Source organism: Neoarius graeffei, chromosome 3 (genome assembly GCF_027579695.1).
Source record: "Neoarius graeffei isolate fNeoGra1 chromosome 3, fNeoGra1.pri, whole genome shotgun sequence".
Classification (NCBI taxonomy): Eukaryota; Metazoa; Chordata; class Actinopteri; order Siluriformes; family Ariidae; genus Neoarius; species Neoarius graeffei.
The window spans coordinates 49,524,825-49,547,670 of record NC_083571.1 but is presented as its reverse complement, the minus strand read 5'-3'; the positions used below and the strand labels follow the sequence as shown (position 1 = coordinate 49,547,670).

The 22,846-nt window shown below is 39.7% G+C and overlaps 1 protein-coding gene across 2 annotated transcripts; it reads left to right on the top strand.

Annotated features, from left to right (window-relative positions):
- Positions 1 to 171: 171 nt before the first annotated feature.
- Positions 172 to 22,043, top strand: LOC132883388 (uncharacterized). 2 transcript variants are annotated; one of them, XM_060916965.1, is made up of 5 exons: positions 172 to 294; positions 1,796 to 1,829; positions 13,727 to 13,969; positions 18,050 to 18,301; positions 21,217 to 22,031. In XM_060916965.1, the coding sequence occupies exons 2-5, from the start codon at positions 1,808 to 1,810 to the stop codon at positions 21,462 to 21,464; spliced, it is 765 nt and encodes a 254-aa protein (XP_060772948.1). In that variant the 5' UTR covers positions 172 to 294; positions 1,796 to 1,807; the 3' UTR covers positions 21,465 to 22,031. The 2 variants fall into 2 exon arrangements, with proteins under 2 accessions (XP_060772948.1, XP_060772949.1); XM_060916966.1 differs by having other exon boundaries at positions 173 to 279; positions 21,217 to 22,043.
- The last annotated feature ends 803 nt before the right edge of the window (positions 22,044 to 22,846 follow it).

The following is a 22,846-nucleotide window of genomic DNA, read 5'->3' as shown; positions in this document are numbered from 1 at the left end:
CATGAATACCTACCTCATTATCACAATGATCATGACTAATGACTCAAATCAAAGTCCCTTCCATGCCAAGATCTGGTTTTCCAAGGCAGTCTCTGTCCTAGTACTAACCAGCTCTTTGACGTGCATGGGTGTGGCGTCGATCTCTGTTTGAGACTACTAATGACTACTTCTCAAAAAATGTCACAGGCCGGGTTTCATAAGCCAGGCACACAACAGTAATCAGAAACCAAAACTTATGAAGACATTAAAGACAAGCAACTGCAAGCAGAACAGTTCAAGGTAAAAACTTGAGCGGTAAGAATTCTCATACGAATTTAAAATTTTTGAGCTTCCTTGAGTAGACTTAAGCCTGCTGGAGTACCATAAATAAAATCTGTTTTTAATAATGGTAGATTTTAATGAAATTTTTGGTATTATTTTTTTAAAAAAAGCAATAGAAACCATAGGTTACAATCATAAATAGCAGCATAGTAAAGCTTTTGCATTTTTATTTTGAAGATTATAAGGTTAATTAATTAATCAATTGATTAATTAAAAGAAAACTATCAGCATTTAATTATTGAAAATTGACATATATGTGTGTGTGTGTATATATATATATATATATATATATATATATATATATATATATATATATATATATATATATAAAACTTCAAAAGACCATAATAAACCTAAAATAGATTTGATAGATTTGATTCATGCAACATATAAATTACATACATTGTAAATTAAAATTTAAAATACATATAAATTAATTATTTTATTTACTTATCAGTTTAGTTTTGTTTGTATATTAATATTAATATATGCATCCATGTATTAAAACATTATATAATAAATCAATACATTATCCAATTAATTAGCTATATTTTCTGCCAAACAGTTGATTAATTAAAATATGTTTGATTAGTCAGTTAGCTCATCAACTACGCTCTGCTTTCTATCACTGTAAATGGTGAAAATGGTGTCAGTTTACAGTATTTATTTTATCGCAAATTACTAGACACTGCACAATTTGACAGTTGGAGCAGTGCATTTGTTTACTGGAAAATACCAGAAAATGCAATGCATTGTGGGATAGCTAACATTTTCGACAGGGGTCCGGTCAGAATTGTAAAAATACTCCTTATGTTAATCTTGAGTTTAATTTTCTATCCAAGCAAATATGTTGGTGATTTTTTTTTAATTCAGTGATAAAATTGGTGGCTCAGTGGTTAAGGCTTTGAGTTATATATCAGGTTATTGTGTGTTCAAATCCCAACACTTGCAAGATGCTTTGGTTGAGTCCTTGAGCAAAAGCCTTAACCTTCTGCTCAGCTATATTGGGCAGATGTACTGGTTTTTGCTTTGTTTTATATGACTATTATATTTACAAGTATTTTTACTTGCAAGATTTACAGTATATTACTGGAAACACAGTAATATCCCTTAAAAAGAAAAGGATAGATAGCACAGTACGTTACTGTAAATATGTTACAGTAAATAACTATACAAATGTAAAGTACTTTACTGAGAACTCTGCTGCCATTATTGTAATTTCTACAGTAAAAAAAGAAAGAAAAAAATCCAAGTCTTTATTTTATGATGGATAAATCAGTTCTACATTCAATTATCTGTTAGTTAGTTAATTACCTTATAAATTATTTGCACATTTTTAAAGTTATGGTCCTATGTGTGTGTATGTGTGTGTGTGTGTGATCTGATTACTCCAAGAGCATTTCACAATGGTACATGATGAAATACGAGTCTTTGTTTTGCATATGAGTGACGCATTATTCTTTGTGTCCAACAGTTATATCCAAGAATGAACACAACAACACATCAGGGTAAGATAAGTGAATAACAGAAAAGTATTCATTCTCTGAATTTGGCAGTGCAGAACAGTAAATGGCTAATCCACACATGTTTCAGCTGTTCCTCAAACAATAATGACATTTAACTAAGTTGTTCAACAGAGTATTAGCAGCCAAAAAAATTACATCCACTCATTGTATATTTATTCAAAATGAATTAAGAAAAACTTGGTACAGTGTATATCAGGCATGGATAGTAATACAAATGGTATATCTGAAATATTTTATATTAATATTTTATATTTATTTGCTTTTGGAAATTTTGTAGAAATGTCCAGGTGACAACCAGAGGCTTTTCTACACTGTTTCAAAGTTGTTTTTTTTTCATAACTGGACTAGTAGTTTCCAGACCAAATCATTTAAATTCTTGATCTTCTCCGATATATAATTTAGTTTCATCCTCATGTAAAAGCACCATAACATTGTGACAAAAACTGAGAATGTATGGTACATTCATCAGACTGTGATTTCTGAATATAAATTCTTAACTATATTCTTTTTTCATAATCTAAAAATATAATAATGTACCATGAGTTGGCCTAGTGGTGTGCATGTTCACCTCTTGACCGGGAGATCATGAGTTCTACTCACAGTTGGGTCTCACCAAAGACCATCATAAAAATGGTACCTACTGCCATCTTATGAGGCAAGCTGCAATACAGATGTGAGAAGGGAGTCAAACTCTTGGGCTACCAGAGGACTGTAACCCTAGCTATGTACAACCCCAATTCCAAAAAAGTTGGGGCGCTTTGTAAAATGTAAATAAAAACAGAATTCAATTATTTGCAAATTTCATAAACCCATTTTTTTAATAATAGAACATAGACAACATATCAAATGTTTAAACTGAGACATTTTACTATTTCATGAAGAATGATTCTGGAATGGAAATCCCTGCTTGGGCTCAGGAACACTTCCAGAAATCATTGTCTGTGAACCAGTGGCGGCTCCTGAATTTTTTTTCAGGGGGGGGGGGGGGGGGGTGCAATTTTCCCCCGTTATGTCTACACGGACCGTAAATGTCCACAGGACTGAAGTAAATTGACCTAGGTAGCAAATCAATTGGCCGAACTTGTTTTTTTTGTCTGGTAAATTCAGATATCAATACAGACAATATCTCTTCTCTCCACTAGGTGGCAACACTAAACAAGTTAAAGGTGGCAAACTAATGCCGCTTTTCCACTACAAACGCGGCTGAGCCGTGCCGTGCTGAGTTGGGCTAAGTCGAGCTGAGTGGGGCTGTTGGAGTTGCATTTCGACTACAACCGCGCTGAACCGTGCTGGCTGGAAATGGGTGGACACATTGGGTGGAGTTAGAGAAAGTGGGTGGACGTCACGTGATGTCGTTAAGCAGCGCAAACAGTGACATCAGTGAGCTTTTAAGCGGTAGTCTCACGACCCGAATAGTAAACAATAAACATGGAGTCGTTAGTGTTGCTGGTCTTGGTGCTGTGGCTTGTTGTCACCGACAACGCCAACAGATACTGGCAAGAGCGTATAGATGAGGCGAGGCGCATAAGGCTTCAGAAATTCTCGTAATTCGTAATTCTTCTTCTTCCGGGTTTACGGTGTTTACAGATCCCAGCGTGCTCGCGGGGCGTGTGTGGGCATGTGAGGACACTCCTCCTCACCAATCAGTGCACAGGGGAGTGTCTGCTCACGCCCCCAGCCTCACTCGGCTCGCTTTGGCTCGCTTCAGCCCCACTCCAAAACGGTGCGAGTTTTAGGGGCTAAGCAGGGCTGAAGCGAGCTGAGTCGTGCTGTTCTTTGGTAGTCGAAACGCGAGCCGTGTCGGGCTGAAGCGAGCTGAAAAAGGGTAGTGGAAAAGGGCCATAAGGTAGCCTAGTAAACTAGACCCACCCGCCTAGCGGCCAAAAATATTTTTGCCTACGAGTGGCAAATATTCACATTTAGTCTGGCTTGCCAGGCTAAAACTAAGGAAGATTCATTGTGAAGCCTTCAAAGCAAAACATTTGGCATGACAATCAATTAATATTACATTACTCATTTATTTTCTCATATTATTCCAGTATTCTATAATAAGTAGACACAAATTCTTAATTATAAACATATTCTAATTTCTTCAATTCTAAAGAATGCAATTAAAGTGGCAGGATATAAATCCAAAACAAGTGTTTATTTAAGTTTTGAAAAAGATGAAGAAAAGCATAACCATCAAACAAACATGTGCAGCTTAATTATGTGTTTTTTTATATGGAATTGCACCATTTTAACAACAAATAATTCTAAGTAAATTCTGCAGTTTTTTTCCCCAAGAATTCCTCCAGAAAGCCATGCCTTAAAAGGAAATTTAAAGTATTACAAGCATGTCAATGAACACAAAAGGCTTTAGTTATTTAGCTATACACACACAAGGTTACACAAGGTTTTGTAGTCAGTGCAACTTGGCTTAACAAGTTGGAAAAAAGGTAAGGTGCTGCTGGCTCCAATGAACACATATACTGTACAATATATAAAAACTGAAAATATGCTTAATTTACACCAAGTCAGAGAGAACTTGAGGCTACTGAAATATTCCAAGCATGGCAATGTTAAACTGCCATTGGTAAAACACACACACAAAAACAACTTTTGCCTAGTAAATTCAAATATCAGATATCACTGTACCGTCTGCTGTGCTACTTCCAGGGTGGAAGAGAACGCAAGGGTAGCAAAAAAGAGCATTGACTACATCACAGCCAGCTAGCCAAGTTTTCTGGTGGTACCAGTTCTTGTTAAAACCTCTTGAGTAGGTCTTCTACCCCTTCGTAGACACTTGCTTGATGTTTAAATTCGGTCTAGGAGGTCCTAGCTGTTTGATTGCCGTTTTCTCCTCATTGGTACGACGACTAAAGGGAACTTCTTTCAGAGACGCTATCGTATTGTTGCACTCAACACTCGCCATCTTCTTCATAGAATGTTCACACATTTCCTGCGCAAGTTGCGTTTTCCAGCCCAAAATTATGTTCAAAACCCGCCAAAATGCACTTAAAACCAATCTGGCAACACTTGCGCGGCGCAACAGGCGTATGACGTAAGCACGCTGCTTGTGCGAGCACATAAAATCTAATAGAAAATGCATTGGGAGCAGGATTTTCGAAAAAAACGTACGTACCATTAGTGCCAATGGGAGATTTTGGGGCAAATCTGAACCTGACAGAAATCGCCCCAAAAGGGCGTGGCTACACCAGGCGCGACTTTAGCCTGATTGGACAATGACATTACTGTTGGTAGTAGGCGTAGATAAAAAAAAAAAATCTCCCTCCCTGTTTGGGAGTGCGTCACCCAAATCGCCCCTATTAACGAGCCGCCAGTGCTGTGAACACAGTTCGCCATGCCATCCACAAATATACAGGTTCAAGCTCTATCATGCAAAGAAGAAGACGTATGTGAACATGATTCAGAAATGCTGCTGTCTTCTCTGGAACAAAGCTCATTTAAAATGGACTGAGGTGAAGTGGAAAATTGTTCTGTGGTCAGACGAATCCATCCATCATCTGTAGTCACTTATCCTGTTCTACAGGGTTGCAGGCAAGCTGGAGCCTATCCCAGCTGACTATGGGCAAGAGGCAGGGTACACCCTGGACAAGTCGCCAGGTTATCACAGGGCTGACACAGAGACAAACAACCATTCACACTCACATTCATACCTAGTCAATTTAGAGCCATCAATTAGCCTAACCTGCATATCTTTGGACTGTGGGGGAAACCAGAGCACTCAGAGGAAACCCACGCAGACACAGGGAGAACATGCAAACACCACACAGAAAGGCCCTCGCTGGTCACTGGGCTAGAACCCAGGACCTTCTTGCTGTGAGGCAACAGTGCTAACCACTACACCACCATGCAGCCATCAGACGAATCGAAATTTGAAATTCTTTTTGGAAACCATGGATGCCACATCCACTGGACTAAAGAGGAGAGAGACCATCCGCTTTGTTATCAGTCCTCAGTTCAAAAGCCTGCATCTCTGCTTAGTACATTAGAGATCTTGCAGTCACTTGACCGGAAAGTACACAGCCGCCATCTTGTCGGTCAACAGCACAGCTGAATATTGCTGCACTCGTGTACAGAATGGATCAATTTCAACCGACGGACTACACGGCTCATTTTTCTAATGAACAGATAACTAGATATATGTCTAAAATAAACGATCTACAGATTAGTGACCCTTATGGCTTTCCGGACGGAGTTTTCACGACCGTGTCAGTGGATGTTGAACTGCCAGCGGAATACCCAGACCACCGGCAGCTCGTTTATAGAGATCTTGCAGTCACGTGACCGGAAAGTACACAACCGCCATCGTGTCGGTAAAAAACACCGCGCTGAATATTGCTGCACTCGTGTACAGAATGGATCAATTTCAACCGACGGGCTACACGGCTCATTTTTCTAATGAACAGATAACTAGATATATGTCTAAAATAAACGATCTACAGATTTGTGACCCTTATGGCTTTCCGGACGGAGTTTTCACGACCGGATTTTGAACTGCCAGCGGAATACCCGGACGTGTATAATTACCTCATTCACTTTCCCTCGCTATGGGCGGCACGGTGGTGTAGTGGTTAGCGCTGTCGCCTCACAGCAAGAAGGTCCTGGGTTCGAGCCCCGGGGCCGGCGAGGGCCTTTCTGTGCGGAGTTTGCATGTTCTCCCCGTGTCCGCGTGGGTTTCCTCCGGGTGCTCCGGTTTCCCCCACAGTCCAAAGACATGCAGGTTAGGTTAACTGGTGACTCTAAATTGACCGTAGGTGTGAATGTGAGTGTGAATGGTTGTCTGTGTCTATGTGTCAGCCCTGTGATGACCTGGCGACTTGTCCAGGGTGTACCCCGCCTTTCGCCCGTAGTCAGCTGGGATAGGCTCCAGCTTGCCTGCGACCCTGTAGAAGGATAAAGCGGCTAGAGATAATGTGATGTGTGACTTTCCCTCGCTGTTCAGTGGTGAAGCACTGCGTGCTTATAAACCTCTGCACAGTTATCTTTACAGAAATTCAGCGACTCAGATGTGGCATCTTGTGAACATCTTGTGAAAATGATCCTCACTGGATGGGTAAGTCACGTATTGAGTATAGCACTGACCAGCCGATTATAGAATAGAATAAGGTAATTCCAAATCGTCCGTGTTGTTTACATGGATCTGGCGTTGGAGAGGTAGAGGCTTGGCAGTGGAGGTTTGAGTAGCTGTTTTCTGAGCTTAGTCAACAGGCCGGCTCTGCCTGTAGCCTCGCTTTTGCTTCGGCTCCCGGCGCCGCCTCCTTCGCTTTGCTTCCTATAACAATCCACGGAGACCCCGCTGGTCTCGCAATCTGGTCTCGTCCGGAATGTTGTTGTTTTTTTTTTTTCTCGTCCGGAATGTTGTGCATGCGATGGAAATCGCTACAAACCGTCATTTTCTGCTGGAAACCAATGTCCAGTAAGTCCATACGGTTGTAGTGGATATTGAAGTCCGGTACAGACGAACAACACGCAAAAATACACACAAAAAACATAAAAAACGTGCACAGGTAGGGAGAGCTTGGAGCCACAGCCGTTGTAGTAAAATTGTATATAGAAGGGTTTTCCAGAAGAAAAGGTAAAAGCAGAAGTAAAAGCAGAAGTAGAAGTAGAAGGCGGAATATGGCGTTTGACCGACACGATGGCGTCTGTCACAATCTGGATCGGCTGTGACGTCACATGCAAGATCTCTATATTTGGGTGACGCACTCCCAAACAGGGAGGGAGATTTTTTTTTTTTTTATCTACTCCTACTACCAACAGTAATGTCATTGTCCAATCAGGCTAAAGTCGCGCCTGGTGTAGCCACGCCCTTTTGGAGCGATTTCTGTCAGGTTCAGATTTGCCCCAAAATCTCCCATTGGCACTAATGGTACGTACGTTTTTTTTCGAAAATCCTGCTCCCAATGCATTTTCTATTAGGTTTTATGTGCTCGCACAAGCAGCGTGCTTACGTCATACGCCTGTTGCGCCGCGCTAGTGTTGCCAGATTGGTTTTAAGTGCATTTTGGCGGGTTTTGAACATAATTTTGGGCTGGAAAACGCAACTTGCGCAGGAAATGTGTGAACATTCTATGAAGAAGATGGCGAGTGTTGAGTGCAACAATATGATAGCGTCTCTGAAAGAAGTTCCCTTTAGTCGTCGTACCAATGAGGAGAAAACGGCAATCAAACAGCGAGGACCTCCTAGACCGAATTTAAACATCAAGCAAGTGTCTACGAAGGGGTAGAAGACCTACTCAAAAGGTTTTAACAAGAACTGGTACCACCGGAAAACTTGGCTAGCTGGCTGTGATGTAGTCAGTGCTCTTTTTTGCTACCCTTGCGTTCTCTTCCACCCTGGAAGTAGCACAGCAGACGGTACAGTGATATCTGATACTTGAATTTACTAGGCAAAAGTTGTTTTTGTGTGTGTGTTTTACCAATGGCAGTTTAACATTGCCATGCTTGGAATATTTCAGTAGCCTCAAGTTTTCTCTGACTTGGTGTAAATTAAGCATATTTTCAGTTTTTATATATTGTACAGTATATGTGTTCATTGGAGCCAGCAGCACCTTACCTTTTTTCCAACTTGTTAAGCCAAGTTGCACTGACTACAAAACCTTGTGTAACCTTGTGTGTGTATAGCTAAATAACTAAAGCCTTTTGTGTTCATTGACATGCTTGTAATACTTTAAATTTCCTTTTAAGGCATGGCTTTCTGGAGGAATTCTTGGGGAAAAAACTGCAGAATTTATTTAGAATTTTTTGTTGTTAAAATGGTGCAATTCCATATAAAAAAAACCCACATAATTAAGCTGCACATGTTTGTTTGATGATTATGCTTTTCTTCATCTTTTTCAAAACTTAAATAAACACTTGTTTTGGATTTATATCCTGCCACTTTAATTGCATTCTTTAGAATTGAAGAAATTAGAATATGTTTATAATTAAGAATTTGTGTCTACTTATTATAGAATACTGGAATAATATGAGAAAATAAATGAGTAATGTAATATTAATTGATTGTGATGCCAAATGTTTTGCTTTGAAGGCTTCACAATGAATCTTCCTTAGTTTTAGCCTGGCAAGCCAGACTAAATGTGAATATTTGCCACTCGTAGGCAAAAATATTTTTGGCCGCTAGGCGGGTGGGTCTAGTTTACTAGGCTACCTTAGTTTGCCACCTTTAACTTGTTTAGTGTTGCCACCTAGTGAGAGAAGAGATATTGTCTGTATTGATATCTGAATTTACCAGACAAAAACAAGTTCGGCCAATTGATTTGCTACCTAGGTCAATTTACTTCAGTCCTGTGGACATTTACGGTCCGTGTAGACATAACGGGGGAAAATTGCCCCCCCCCGAAAAAAAATTCAGGAGCCGCCACTGACCCAGACGTGTATAATTACCTCATCAACTTTCCCTCGCTGTTCAGTAGTGAAGCACTGCGTGCTTATAAATCTCTGGACAGTTATCTTTACAGAAATTCAGGATTTGTCAGCGACTCAGATGTGGCATCTTGTAAACAAGAAAATGATCCTCACTGGATGGGTAAGTCACTTAAGTATTGAGTATAGCACTGACCAGCCGATTATAGAATAGAATAAGGTATTTTCAGCTGTAATTCCAAATCGTCCGTCTTGTTTACCTGGCGTTGGAGAGGTAGAGGCTTAGCAGTGGAGATTTGAGTGGCTGTTTTCTGAGCTTAGTCAACAGGCCGGCTCTGCCTGCAGCCTTGCTTTTGCTTCCTCTCCCGGCGCCGCCTCCTTAGCTTTGCTTCCGATAACAATCCACGGAGACCCCGCTGGTCTCGCTATCTCGTCCGGAATGTTTTTTTTTTTTCTCGTCCGGAATGTTGTGCATGTGATGGAAATCGCTACAAACCGTCATTTTCTGCTGGAAACCAATGTCCAGTAAGTCCATACGGTTGTAGTGGATATTGAAGTCCGGTACAGACGAACAACACGCAAAAATACATACAAAAAACATAAAAAACGTGCACATGTAGGGAGAGCTTGTAGCCGCAGCCGTTGTAGTAGAATTGTATATAGTAGGTTTTTCCAGAAGAAAAGGTAGAAGTAGAACCAGAAGTAGAAGTAGAAGGCGGAAATATGGCGTTTGACCGACAAGATGGTGTCTGTCACAATCTGGATCGGCTGTGACGTCACATGCAAGTGCTCCATAGCATGGGCAGCTTGCACATATGGAAAGGCACCATTGATGTTGAAATGTATATACAGGTTTTAAAGCAACATATGCTCCCATCCAGATGACATCTTTTTCCAGGAAGGCCTTACATATTTCAGCAAGACAATGTTAAACCACATTACTGCATCTATGTATTACAACAGCATGGCTTCATAGTAGAAGAGCATGGGTGCTAAACTGGCCTGCCTGCCGTCCAGACCTATCACCAACTGAAAATATTTGGTGCATCATGAAATTAAAAATATGACAAAGACCCAGGACTGTTGAGCAGTGAGAATCCTATATTAGGCAAGAATGGGACAAGATTTATTTCCCGAAACTCCAGCAACTGGTCTCCTCGGTTCCCAGACGTTTACAGACTGTTGGTAAAAGAAGAGGGGATGCTACACAGTGGTAAACATGGCCCCATCCCAACTTTTTTTGAGACATGCTGCTGTTATCAAATTCAAAATGACCTTTTTTCCCCTTAAAATTACACATTTTTCTCAGTTTAAACATTTGATATATTGTCCATGATCTATTGTGAAAAATATATGGGTTTATGAAATTTGCAAATCATTGCATTCTGTTTTTATTTACATTTTACACAGTGTCCCAACTTTTTGGAATTGGGGTTGTAATAGGTGAGAGGCTGAGGGCTACTGAAATAGAGGTCAGTGATGTGCCTTGTGGCATGGGAAGGATTTTGACTGATAGACATTCAGGCAAGATGACGATTCAATGACTAAAAGAGTAAAAATAGTATAGAACATTGTGAACCATTGTAGAATATACAGTAGTGTTTTAGAACAGCAATGACGAAAGTATGAGAGTACATGGGCTCAGTCATGCATGACAAAACAAAAGGAGGATTTGTACATTGCTCAAAAGAAATACAAACTCTTCAGTGAACCAGCACATACCTTTGTAGACAATCATTCATCAGAAACATACAGTAATTTTTAAGCTTAAAAATTTGAACGTTATGCATAATTCATATATGACTGTTTGCTTTATTGAACTGTTATTAACCACAGACACATTAGATAATTATAATTGTTAAAAAATGTATAATAGAATGTTAACTACATAAAATTACTATTACTCTGTTGTTAGATTAGCTGTACTTTCAAGATTTAAGATTAAAAAAACCAGATCAAATGTGATTGAAAGTTAAATGTGGAGTTTAAAGTACACTTTTGTTTGAAACTAAGCCAAACCCATGATGTTCAAATGTTAGACAGAAAAATCTTCATCATGTGACCCAGTAATCACATCCATTTTACAACAAAAGGTGATAAAATCGGTCCTTATGAGAGTTAATGCCTGTTCATATCACACTCAAAGCAAATGTATGTCATTTATGTCATAAAGGGCTTACGGAGGTGTGATATAGCCTTATGAACACTGCCCTTAAGTAATGTGTTACAGTAAAACTATGATAAGACCAGAAAATATAGTTAAAATCAGTAGGTAAACTGATTGGTATGATTGTAAGTGCTATTGCATATGATACAAAATAGACCCCGGATGTTCAGGGAAGCAAAAACAAGCAGAAGCTCTAAAGATGAATTTCCAGTAACAGATACCTGATGGCTCTGCAGATTTCTAGCAGAAGCCCTTTCCTTGTTTCCTGATTGTGATACCTAGAAAACTCTAGAAATCAAATAGTTACTTCACTACTTCTTAGATGTAGATATAATTAGTAACCAGGCCCGTTTCAAGCTATTTGGGGGCCCTAGGCAAAGGGGGATCTGGGGCCCATAATTATCCCCCCCTCGACGAAAGGCCGCCTACCCACTGAAGACTTAATAAATAAACATCACACATATTGTAATCATTCTTACGATTTTTACTTAATAAATGAACTCTTTACATTATTATAAATAATTATCAAACCCAATTAAACACAAGAATAGACAAAATACACACACACACACACATATATACTGTATATATATATATATATATATATATATATATATATCATCTCATTATCTCTAGCCGTTTTATCCTGTTCTACAGGGTCGCAGGCAAGCTGGAGCCTATCCCAGCTGACTACGGGCGAAAGGCGGGGTACACCCTGGACAAGTCGCCAGGTCATCACAGGGCTGACACATAGACACAGACAACCATTCACACTCACATTCACACCTACGGTCAATTTACAGTCACCAGTTAACCTAACCTGCATGTCTTTGGACTGTGGGGGAAACCGGAGCACCCAGAGGAAACACACGCGGACACGGGGAGAACATGCAAACTCCGCACAGAAAGGCCCTCGCCGGCCACAGGGCTCGAACCCGGACCTTCTTGCTGTGAGGCGACAGCGCTAACCACTACACCACCGTGCCGCCCCATATATATATATATATATATATGTATGTATATATATATATATATATATGAAAATAAGACAAAGTAATATGTGCAAATAACACAACACTAAATATTTGCAGTATATACACAAGTAGAAATAACTTCAAATGGTGATTAAATGATTACAAACATGAATAAGAATCTTTATAAGAACCAGCACACACAGAAAAGTGCAAAAGGTATAGAAAAACACATAAAAATTTAAGAATACACAACTAGAATCATGGGCAAAATGTCTAAAACTGCTGCTTGCGGGCTTTGGCTTCAGCAAAGGCAGCCACAATACCCTCCATGTCCAAAGACCTGCGGACATCACATTCAATTGACATCAGTGCCAGTCCGGAGAGCCTCTCTTGGCCCATGGTGGACCTCACATAGTTCTTAATAAGCTTCAGAGCTGAAAAGCTCCTCTCACTTGAGGCAACTGACACAGGAAGTGTAAGAATTAAACGTAGTGCAATGCTTAAATTACTGTACAAGTCTAGTGTGTACATTCTCACTTACCTGTGTCTTGTTTTTTTCTGTCTTCCTCTTCCCTTTTCTTCTTTCTCTTCTGGCTCCCTGAGGGGTAATTTTGCTTCATATTTGATTGTTTTGTTTTTTTTGCCGCGGAGCTCTGCAACCACTTGACTGGATGGAGATGGGCATTGAGGGGTTGACAACAGACTGTCATTGCACTTTTCGGCCAAAGCATGTAGGGAGGCGCTGTTGTGCATTAGGGGCCCCCCTTGGAACTAGGGTATTTCAACAAGTGTTATTAGGTGCTGCGCTGCCGCGCTCAAAAAGTTGTCATTGCTATTGAATACATAACCAGTCGTTCGGCAGCGGGGGCCCTTCGAGGGCTGGGGCCCTAGGCAATTGCCAAGTCTGCCTACCTTGTTGCAACGGGTCTGTTAGTAGCTATTGATTATGATGTGTCAGCACATCTGCAGTATAACAATAATTTTAAAATGATCAAAGTTGGAAACACACAATTGTCTAAAATGTTTTTTTTTGTATGCTGTAGCATTAAGATTTTGTTTCACTAAGAAATGAAAGCTGACATTCTGATACAGTATATCGTCTCGTATTCCTGTTCATCAACTCAAACCCAAATGTCTTCAGTGAGCAACAAAAATAAAAAAAGACTTACTGAATTGCCTTGTCATTTCAATGGTTTTATGGGTGATTCTGATAAAAGCAGATTATTATAAGACCCTACATGACTAAACACAAGTTCCTCACACTCTTTTCTTGAGAGATTTCTGAGTAAGTCACCTAAAGGGCATTACTCCACAGGGGCATTACTCCACTCTTTCTGTATTATTTTATGTCTACTGTATGTGTGCAGATTTGGTACTGAGCTATATGGATGAACTGGTTCAGAGAGTGAATGAGACACGGCGGATATGTAAAGCTTTGTTGCACCAAGGTCTGCTGAGTGAAGACAAATACAGGAGCATTGTAGCAGCTGTAACTTCTCAGGATAGAATGGAGCAGCTCTTGCATGCTCTGTCTATCAAAGGACAACAGGGAAGAAATGCCCTTTACAGACTTCTACAAGAATATGAGCCTGAGCTTACTCTGCAGCTGGGTATGTTGAACACACTACTAATTTCCACATTGTATTTCTGTCTTTTCTAATCTGATGGAATTTCCCAGAGCATTCTGTTTATACCTGGCTATGGAGGTCTTTCACTGATGTCACAGATTTTTGTTTATCATGTAGCTCTGCCATATTGCCGGGCAAACAAAGAAACAGCCACAACAGTTAATAATGAAAATTGAGACAACTGCAGTCAGTACAATCTCTCTGAAATTATAAAAAAAAATTAGATTATACCAGCAGGCTGCGTTACATCCAAAAGCTGAAACATGCAGGCATCACAGATCCATATAATTTACCCACAAATGTATTTATTTATTCTGCACACTGCTCTGTCTCTCTTTTTAGTCAAAAAGAATCAGTTTGTTTTATTAATATATTTATTTATTTTTCAAAATATAAAGTATAGCATTCACACATTAAAAATTGACTATTTTCTACATTGTACAGTAGAACAATACAGAAGACGTCAAAACTATGAAATAACATATGGAACATATATGGAATTATTATATGGACACAAGTGCTTTACTGGGAAATATGCCTATCGTATTTTTCATACGAATTCCATCGTGGACATGGAGATTCAAAACCGTGACTACTTTTTTTATATATGTCACACGTGAAGAAAATGATGAATTGTTTTGATAAATTTGGGTACTTTTTGTTTTTGAATGTGTCTATACAATAAAAAAGAACATCAAATGCTGGCTTGAAGATATTTTATCTTCTCATGTTGAAAAACTTGTATTTTTCATACAAAATACTTTGTGGATCTGAGTGACATATTTCCCCATATTTCACTCCGATGACATCACTCCCAGTCTTTTCACACTGACTAGATGCACATTGTCAAAATGGTGAACTGGTTCAAAGTTAAAATTCTTTTGATTAACTTGCGTATTTTTTTTCTTTTTTGTGGATGTGTCCATAAGCCTCAGTCACAACCGGCTGTACGTGCTCCTACGTGCAAAAAACGCAAGAAACACACGGAGGACGCGCATGTGACGTGCTGATTTTCGAGCCGCAGACCGGCCGCAGAGGTTCGTCATGTCAAACAAACTCTACAGGCGCTTATGTTTTTTTCAGGTTGCAAGACAAACTTACAGCCAACGTGCGTCTTTCTCCATGAACAAAAAAAAACAACGCAGTGATTTGGGAAACGCCAAAAATCGCACAGCCAAAAAATCATATGTCCGGTTGTGACCAAGGCTATATAAAGCCTCGGTCACAACCGGACGTACGATTTTTTGGCCGTGCGATTTTTGGCATTTCCCAAATCGCTGTGTTTTTTTTTTTTCGTTCGTGGAGAACGTAGTTGTGGTGACCATAAAGGAGTAAGATCACCGCGCACCCAACGTACAACCCGGAAGTCGAACGTGCGCACCACACACGAAATCTGAGGCTGCTCAGACGTATGGCTGTCGCTTCATTTGTACAGCCAACGCACCTTCAAACGTGCACTCATCGTACTGACCGTGCGTTCCATGCAGGCTTCGTATGAAGGTTGCAAGAACTGCGCACGATCTGTACGTTGTGCGTACCAACGGCGTTCGTTTGTCGCACTGCGGCGATTGGAGAGGGTTATATATATTTCGGCATACTTTGGTTTCTCACTGTGAAAATGGCAATCCCTCCGCAAAGACTTCGTCTCAAACTCCTGGCCTGCTGGCCACTGTCGTGGTCTTCATCCTCCTCCTCACTGCTCCTTGTCCTCTCTCTCTCCTCCCTCTCTGCCGCCGTCTCTCCTCCGTCTCCGACACCTTTTCTATCCTCCTCTTCCCTTTTGCCTTTGACATATTGAATTGAAGCGATGCAATGAAATGAAATTAAATGAAATTGGGTTTTCTCTCAATCAAAGCCTACGTGTACAAATGGCCGTAGGCACCCCTGCAGCTTTATATACCCGAGTTTTCATGCGATTGATGCCCTATCGCCGTACAGCCAATGCATGGCCGACTTACTTGACACGCATGGATGACATACGAAATATCTGAACGTGCATTGGCCGCACTAATTACGTATGTGGGGCGCACAACACATACGGAGTCCGCAAGTGCGATGTACGAAAAAAATTGACATTTTGCCCAAACCTGACACCAGCAAATCGTACGAAAGACGCATGTCGGCCGTACGGAAGACACACGAGGCCGTAAGTTTGTCTTGCAACCTGAAAAAAACGTATGCGCCCATAGAGTTTGTTTGACATGACAAAGAACCTCTGCGGCCGGTCTGCGGCCAGTCTACGGCTCGAAAATCAGCACGTCACACGCGCGCCCTCCGTGCGTTTCTTTGCGTTTTTTGCACGTAGACCGGCCGTAGGAGCACGTACGGCCAGTTGTGACCGAGGCATAACATAAAGAACATTACACAGTGATGCAAAGATATGAAGTTTATCTTCTCATGTTGAAAATATTTTCACTTGCTTGCTTCACTAACTCGTGAATATGTTCATCACTCGAAGATAAACATCATATCTTCGCACAACTATGTAATATCCTTTACATATGTGATAAGAGTGAAACAACTTTTTGCATCGGGGTAAAGAGGAACTGGGAGACAGTCTTCAATAACAGGTGCATCTTATTGCTTCCTTTACTTTCACTTTACAGTGACTACACTTCCTTGTGTACACACAAACAACTGTGCACTGTAAAAAATTATTTATATTAACTTAAAAAAGTGATTAACCTGGTTGCCTTAAAATTTCAAGTTTGTTGAAACTCATGTAGTAAGTTAGCACAATGTAACTTGATTGCCTCATGCTAATTTACTATATGAATTTTAATGAACTCAAAATTTTAAGGCAACCAGGTTAATCAGTTTTCTAAGTTAACACAACAAATTATTTTTACAGTGTGGATGGTTCATCTCTCTCTCTCTCTCTCTCTGTCTCTCTCTCATGATTTGGCTGTCTGAAAGGCACACAGAGACACATATTAATGGACAGCCAGTAACTAGGCATATGTGTAACTTGTCATGTTACCTGCTGGTTCAACCTGATTCCTTGCTGTTCACAGCCTACACTCAACCACACCTTTGCTGCCATAGTGTTAAAATATATATATGTTTCATATTTTACATTCTTCACAGTAGCCACCATTTACCTTGCTGACGCTTTGCACACTATTGGCATTATCTTAACCAGCTTCATGAGGGAGTCACCTGGAATGCTTTTCAGTTAACAGTGCCTCGTCAAAAGTTAATTAGTGCAATTTCTTGCCTTCTTAGTGCATTTGAGATTAAACAGTAAATAGTAAATGATAAAAATACAGTAAATAGCCCTAATAGCCCTACTCCACAACTGTAGTAATCCATATTATGTCAAGAAGCACTCAACTAAGTAAAGAAAAACAACACCCATCATTACTTTAAGACATGAAGTGTCTTTTAATTAATAAAAAAATCTAGGAGGGCAATCGGTAAAGTGCATATCTCTGCCAAGCCACGTTTTCAGATTTGTGTCAAAATCTAATCAATTGTTCATTGGTTCATGACTAATCTTTCCTCAAAATTTCGTTAAAATCCATTCACTACTTTTTGAGTTACACTGGGAGCAAACAAACAAACAAATGGAGCCAAAATCATAACCTCCTCCAGCAAAGTTGGCAGTGGTAATAAAGAAAAAACATTGAATTAGAAGGTGTGTCCAAACTTTTCACTGGTACTATATGACATAAGAGTATCTATCTATCTATCTATCTATCTATCTATCTATCTATCTATCTATCTATCTATCTATCTATCTATCTATCTATCTATCTGACAACAATCTGTTGTTGCTAATTAAGTTACTGTTCATTTTTTCTATCGCTATTTATCTAAAATGGAACATCAAATATATATAGTATAGATAGATACAATCACCTACAGTATTTCCCAAAATATAAAACTGTAAAATGGGGATTACTACAGTATAGTATTTCTATTTGTTAAAACTTATTTACTCAGCACTCTTTCTTTCTGGTACCGCAGTGACAGAATCCTTGCTTTGAGCTTCATTCTCATGCTTGAAGTGGACTTGGTTATTGAAAAAATCACTCCCATACTGCTGTTTCTCCCATGCAGAGCATGCTCTATACGTACATGTGGTGAGGCAGAAGCTTATTCAGTCAGTGAAGAAAGTGGAGCCAGTGGTCAACAGAATGCTCACCCAGGGTCTGATCATGGAAGAAGAATACTTCCAGGTGTGTGAAGAGGAAGGAAGCAAGGCGAGGATGCATGCCATGTTCAGAGTTTTGGAGCAGAATGGGATGAAACAGAGCGACGGGTTCTACAATGCACTTTTCTACTGTGAGCCTTTACTGTACCGTGAACTAGGTCAGTCAATCCTGTAACTACTTTCATTTGTTGGACTTGAATTATGAATTGTAAACCATTTATGACCACATGTTCTTCAAGAGCAGTTAGTGAGCAACCATTTATTTATGGCTTATCAATGTCAACCACAATTCAGGTTGAAGATTTGGTTTAAATGTTTTAATTTCCATTTTGCATTTCTCTGACTAATATTTAAGTCATTTCTATTTTTTACATTTAAGTGCGGGGCGGCACGGTGGTGTAGTGGTTAGCGCTGTCGCCTCACAGCAAGAAGGTCCGGGTTCGAGCCCTGTGGCCGGCGAGGGCCTTTCTGTGCAGAGTTTGCTTGTTCTCCCCGTGTCCGCGTGGGTTTCCTCCGGGCGCTCCGGTTTCCCCCACAGTCCAAAGACATGCAGGTTAGGTTAACTGGTGACTCTAAATTGACCGTAGGTGTGAATGTGAGTGTGAATGGTTGTCTGTGTCTATGTATCAGCCCTATGATGACCTGGTGACTTGTCCAGGGTGTACCCCACCTTTCGCCCGTAGTCAGCTGGGATAGGCTCCAGCTTGCCTGCAACCCTGTAGAACAGGATAAAGCGGCTACAGATAATGAGATGAGATGTTCTTCAAGAGCGGTTAGTGATCAACCATTTATTTATGGCTTATCAGTGTCAACCACAATTCAGGTTGAAGATTTGGTTTAAATGTTTTAATTTCCATTTTGCATTTCTGTGACTAATATTTAAGTCATTTCTATTTTTTACATTTAAGTGCGCGGTGGCACGGCGGTGTAGTGGTTAGCGCTGTCGCCTCACAGCAAGAAGGTTCGAGCCCTGTGGCCAGCAAGGGCCTTTCTGTGCGGAGTTTGCATGTTGTCCGCGTGGGTTTCCTCCGGGTTCTCCGGTTTCCCCCACAGTCCAAAGACATGCAGGTTAGGTTAACTGGTGACTCTAAATTGACTGTAGGTGTGAATGTGAGTGTGAATGGTTGTCTGTGTCTATGTGTCAGCCCTGTGATGACCTGGCGACTTGTCCAGGGTGTACCCCGCCTTTCGTCCGTAGTCAGCTGGGATAGGCTCCAGCTTCCCTGCGACCCTGTAGAACAGGATAAAGCGGCTAGAGATGATGAGATGAGATGAGATGAGATGAGATGAGATGAGATGAGATGAGATGAGATGAGATGAACATCAATATTGTTAGCCAAAATGGCTTTAGTGAGCAACTTCTACCACTTTCCTCTTGTAGTTTCTAAGATGTCCTAGATGAACTACTCCCAACTTCATTTCAACTTTCTCTAAAGTGGTTGTGTGACAATGTCAACTGTTAAGAGTGTGATCCAAATAGAATTAAAATAACTTAAATATACATTGTACTATTACCAGATCCCCATAGTAAGATTTTTTTTCTTTGCATATACTACAATTCTATGTGATTCAATTTGGAAAATGTAATATTCTTAATCGACGTTCTGGGTTTTTTTTTTTGCTTGCTTGTTTTTTTTGTCTCTGACATTCCTCTTTCATTTTCACTAATTTTCTCCTGATTTTGACTTCATGATGATGTGTTATTAAATATAGCATGATTTACATAAGGCAGCATGGTGGTGTAGTGGTTAACACTGTCTCCTCACAGCAAGAAGATTCTGGGTTCGAGCCCAGTGGCTGATGGGGGCTTTTCTGTGTGGAGTTTGCATGTTCACCCTGTGTCTGTGTGGGTTTCTTCCAGGTGCTCCAGTTTCCTCCACAGTCCAAAGATATGCAATTCGGTTAACTGGTGGCTCTAAATTGACTGTAGGTGTGAATGGTTGTTTGTCTCTATGTGTCAGCCCTGTGATGATCTGGAGACTTGTCCAGGGTATACCATGTCTCTGGCCCATAGTCAGCTGGGATAGACTCCAGCTTGCCTGTGACCCTGTACAGGATAAGTGGTTACAGATGATGGATGGATGATTTACAGAAGGGAAAGGAAACATAATTCAGTGATGGATAAACCACTAACCTGTTGTGTGTGTGTGTTTATTCATACTCACCTGGCTGACAATGCCACCTGCTGCACTATATATATATATATATATATAAACAGTTATTCCGTGAAATCTAGTTGTACATGAGCAGATAGCTGACGAGGCACGAAGCACCACATTTTTATTTTTTGCAAATTTGATAAATAAAAACTTTATATAAAATGTCCAACAAAATCATTTCCTCTTGGCAAACTGGAGAAACGACAGTAGCAATTTGTGAAAATGCGATAATAATTCTTGAAAAATAAAAAAGATATGTTCTTATCATCAAATACTTTTGTTACATACTTTTTGCTTATTTTGTATTTTTTGGTATCTTCTTCTTGGGGTTTTTGGTGGTTGGCAAACCAACTTAAAGGTGCATTACTGCCACCGACTGGACTGGAGTGTGGAACAGGCGATATTGGGGAGGGAACTATATTCTTTTAGCTATTTCTGTTTCTTTTCAATACTTGATAACACTTTTTGGGGTTTTGTTTTAGAGTAGAGTCTTTATTTCATCCATGGTTGGTTCAGCAACACGCTCTGCCATTTTGTTTTTCTCTACTCACGGTACATGAGTTCATAACCTAGTAGTAGAGTAGCCAATCAGAGTGTGCGATTGCTCATATCAAGTGAATGTGGATAGAAATATACAGACATCATCTGGTCAATGACCAGAACTAGGGCTACATAATATCTCCCCAAGTGAAAGTTATAATTGTCATTTGTTTCCCTTAGTCTGTATTAAGGCACTAAACTATCTAAATAGCTGGCAACAATACCTTACCAAACTTTTGCCTGGAGGAACAGCTAATAAATTTATGATTTGTCTACACCTCATGTTTTATAAGAACCCTTGATTATGCTCTGTATTCAATGTACCTGTACTAGATTTTTAACCACAAAGTCTCACCTATCTTTTTCCTTTGCAGAAAAAGACCGAGTGCTTCAGATGTATGAACTGGATATGGAAAATAACAAATTAGTGCACCTTATGAATGAGCACAATCTAGAAGAGAGGTGGAGAGAGCTGGAAAGTAAAGAAAAGCAAGTGGAAAAAGAGAAGGAGGAGCTGAGGAGACAGTGGGAACTTTTAAAAGAACAGCAAGCAGAGCTGGATCAGGAGCTGAGTCAGGTCCTTGAAATGAAACACGAACTCAAAAAAAATTCAAGAAAGTGAAATGAGATGAAGGAGGATGTGAATTCTTATTTTCCCACTGGAAGAGAAGAGCACAAAAGGACTGGACTAACATTGGAATAACAACAGCTACTTGGTGCCAGTAAATGACAAAAGCTCTTGTTGTTCAACTGATCTTTGTAAATTACGTTGATGATATAACCATAACATGTTATTTGCCCATAACATGTGGAGTACCACAAGGGTCTGTCTTAGGTCCTAAACTGTTTATATTGTACATTAATGATTTATGTAATGTATCAAATATAATGAAATGCATATTATTTGCCGATGATACAAACATCTTTTGCGCTGGGGACAATGCACAGCAGCTTATGGAAACAATCACAACCGAAATGAATAAATTAAAAAGGTGGTTTAACGTAAACAAATTGTCATTGAATTTGAGTAAAACAAAGATTATGCTATTTGGAAAATATAAGTCGAACCCTCAAGTTGAATTGAAAATTGACAACATAACCATAGAAAGAGTTTATGAAATAAAATTTCTGGGTGTGATTGTTGATCATAAAGTCTGCTGGAAACCGCATATTAATCATGTTAAAGCAAAAATAGCAAAGATTACTGCAATTTTGGGGAAATCAAGACACATTCTGGACTATAAATCACTACATACTCTGTATAATGCACTCATACTTCCATATCTGAGCTACTGTGTGGAGATATGGGGTAATACCTACAAATCTAACCTGCAGCCGTTATGCACATTACAAAAAAGAGCAATAAGAATTGTCAATAATACGGGATATCTTGAGCATACAAACGCATTATTCGTAAAAGCACACACTCTGAAATTCACGGATCTGGTTAAACACAAGACTGCACAAATTATGTATAAAGCAAGACATAACCTTCTTCCGGGTGAGGTACAAAATACGTTTATGGAAAGGCAGGGTGGGTATAACCTGAGAGGGGAAATGAATTTTAAGAGAGTAAATGTTAGAACAACTATGAAAAGTATGTGCATAACAGTCTGTGGGGTGAAATTGTGGAATGGTCTGGAAAATGAACTCAAAAATAGCACCAACATAAAACTGTTTAAAAAAATTATATAAAAACATGTTAATAAAAATATATGAGAATGAGGACAGGCAGACTATATAGGTGATGATGAAATTGAGAGTAAGTCTGTGACTGGTCTTCTTGTATTTAGTGTATAGTTATAGGTATGTGTATATGTATGTACTGTATATATATGTATTGTATGTGTGTCTATATGCATAACATAAGTATCTGTATATATGATTTGATTTGGTCGATATATATACCCATGTCGGTATGTTTTGGTATGTTGGTATGTTTTCTTTTTTGTTTATTGCTTTTGTTTTCTTTTGTATATATAGTTTATTATGGTGGAAAGTGAC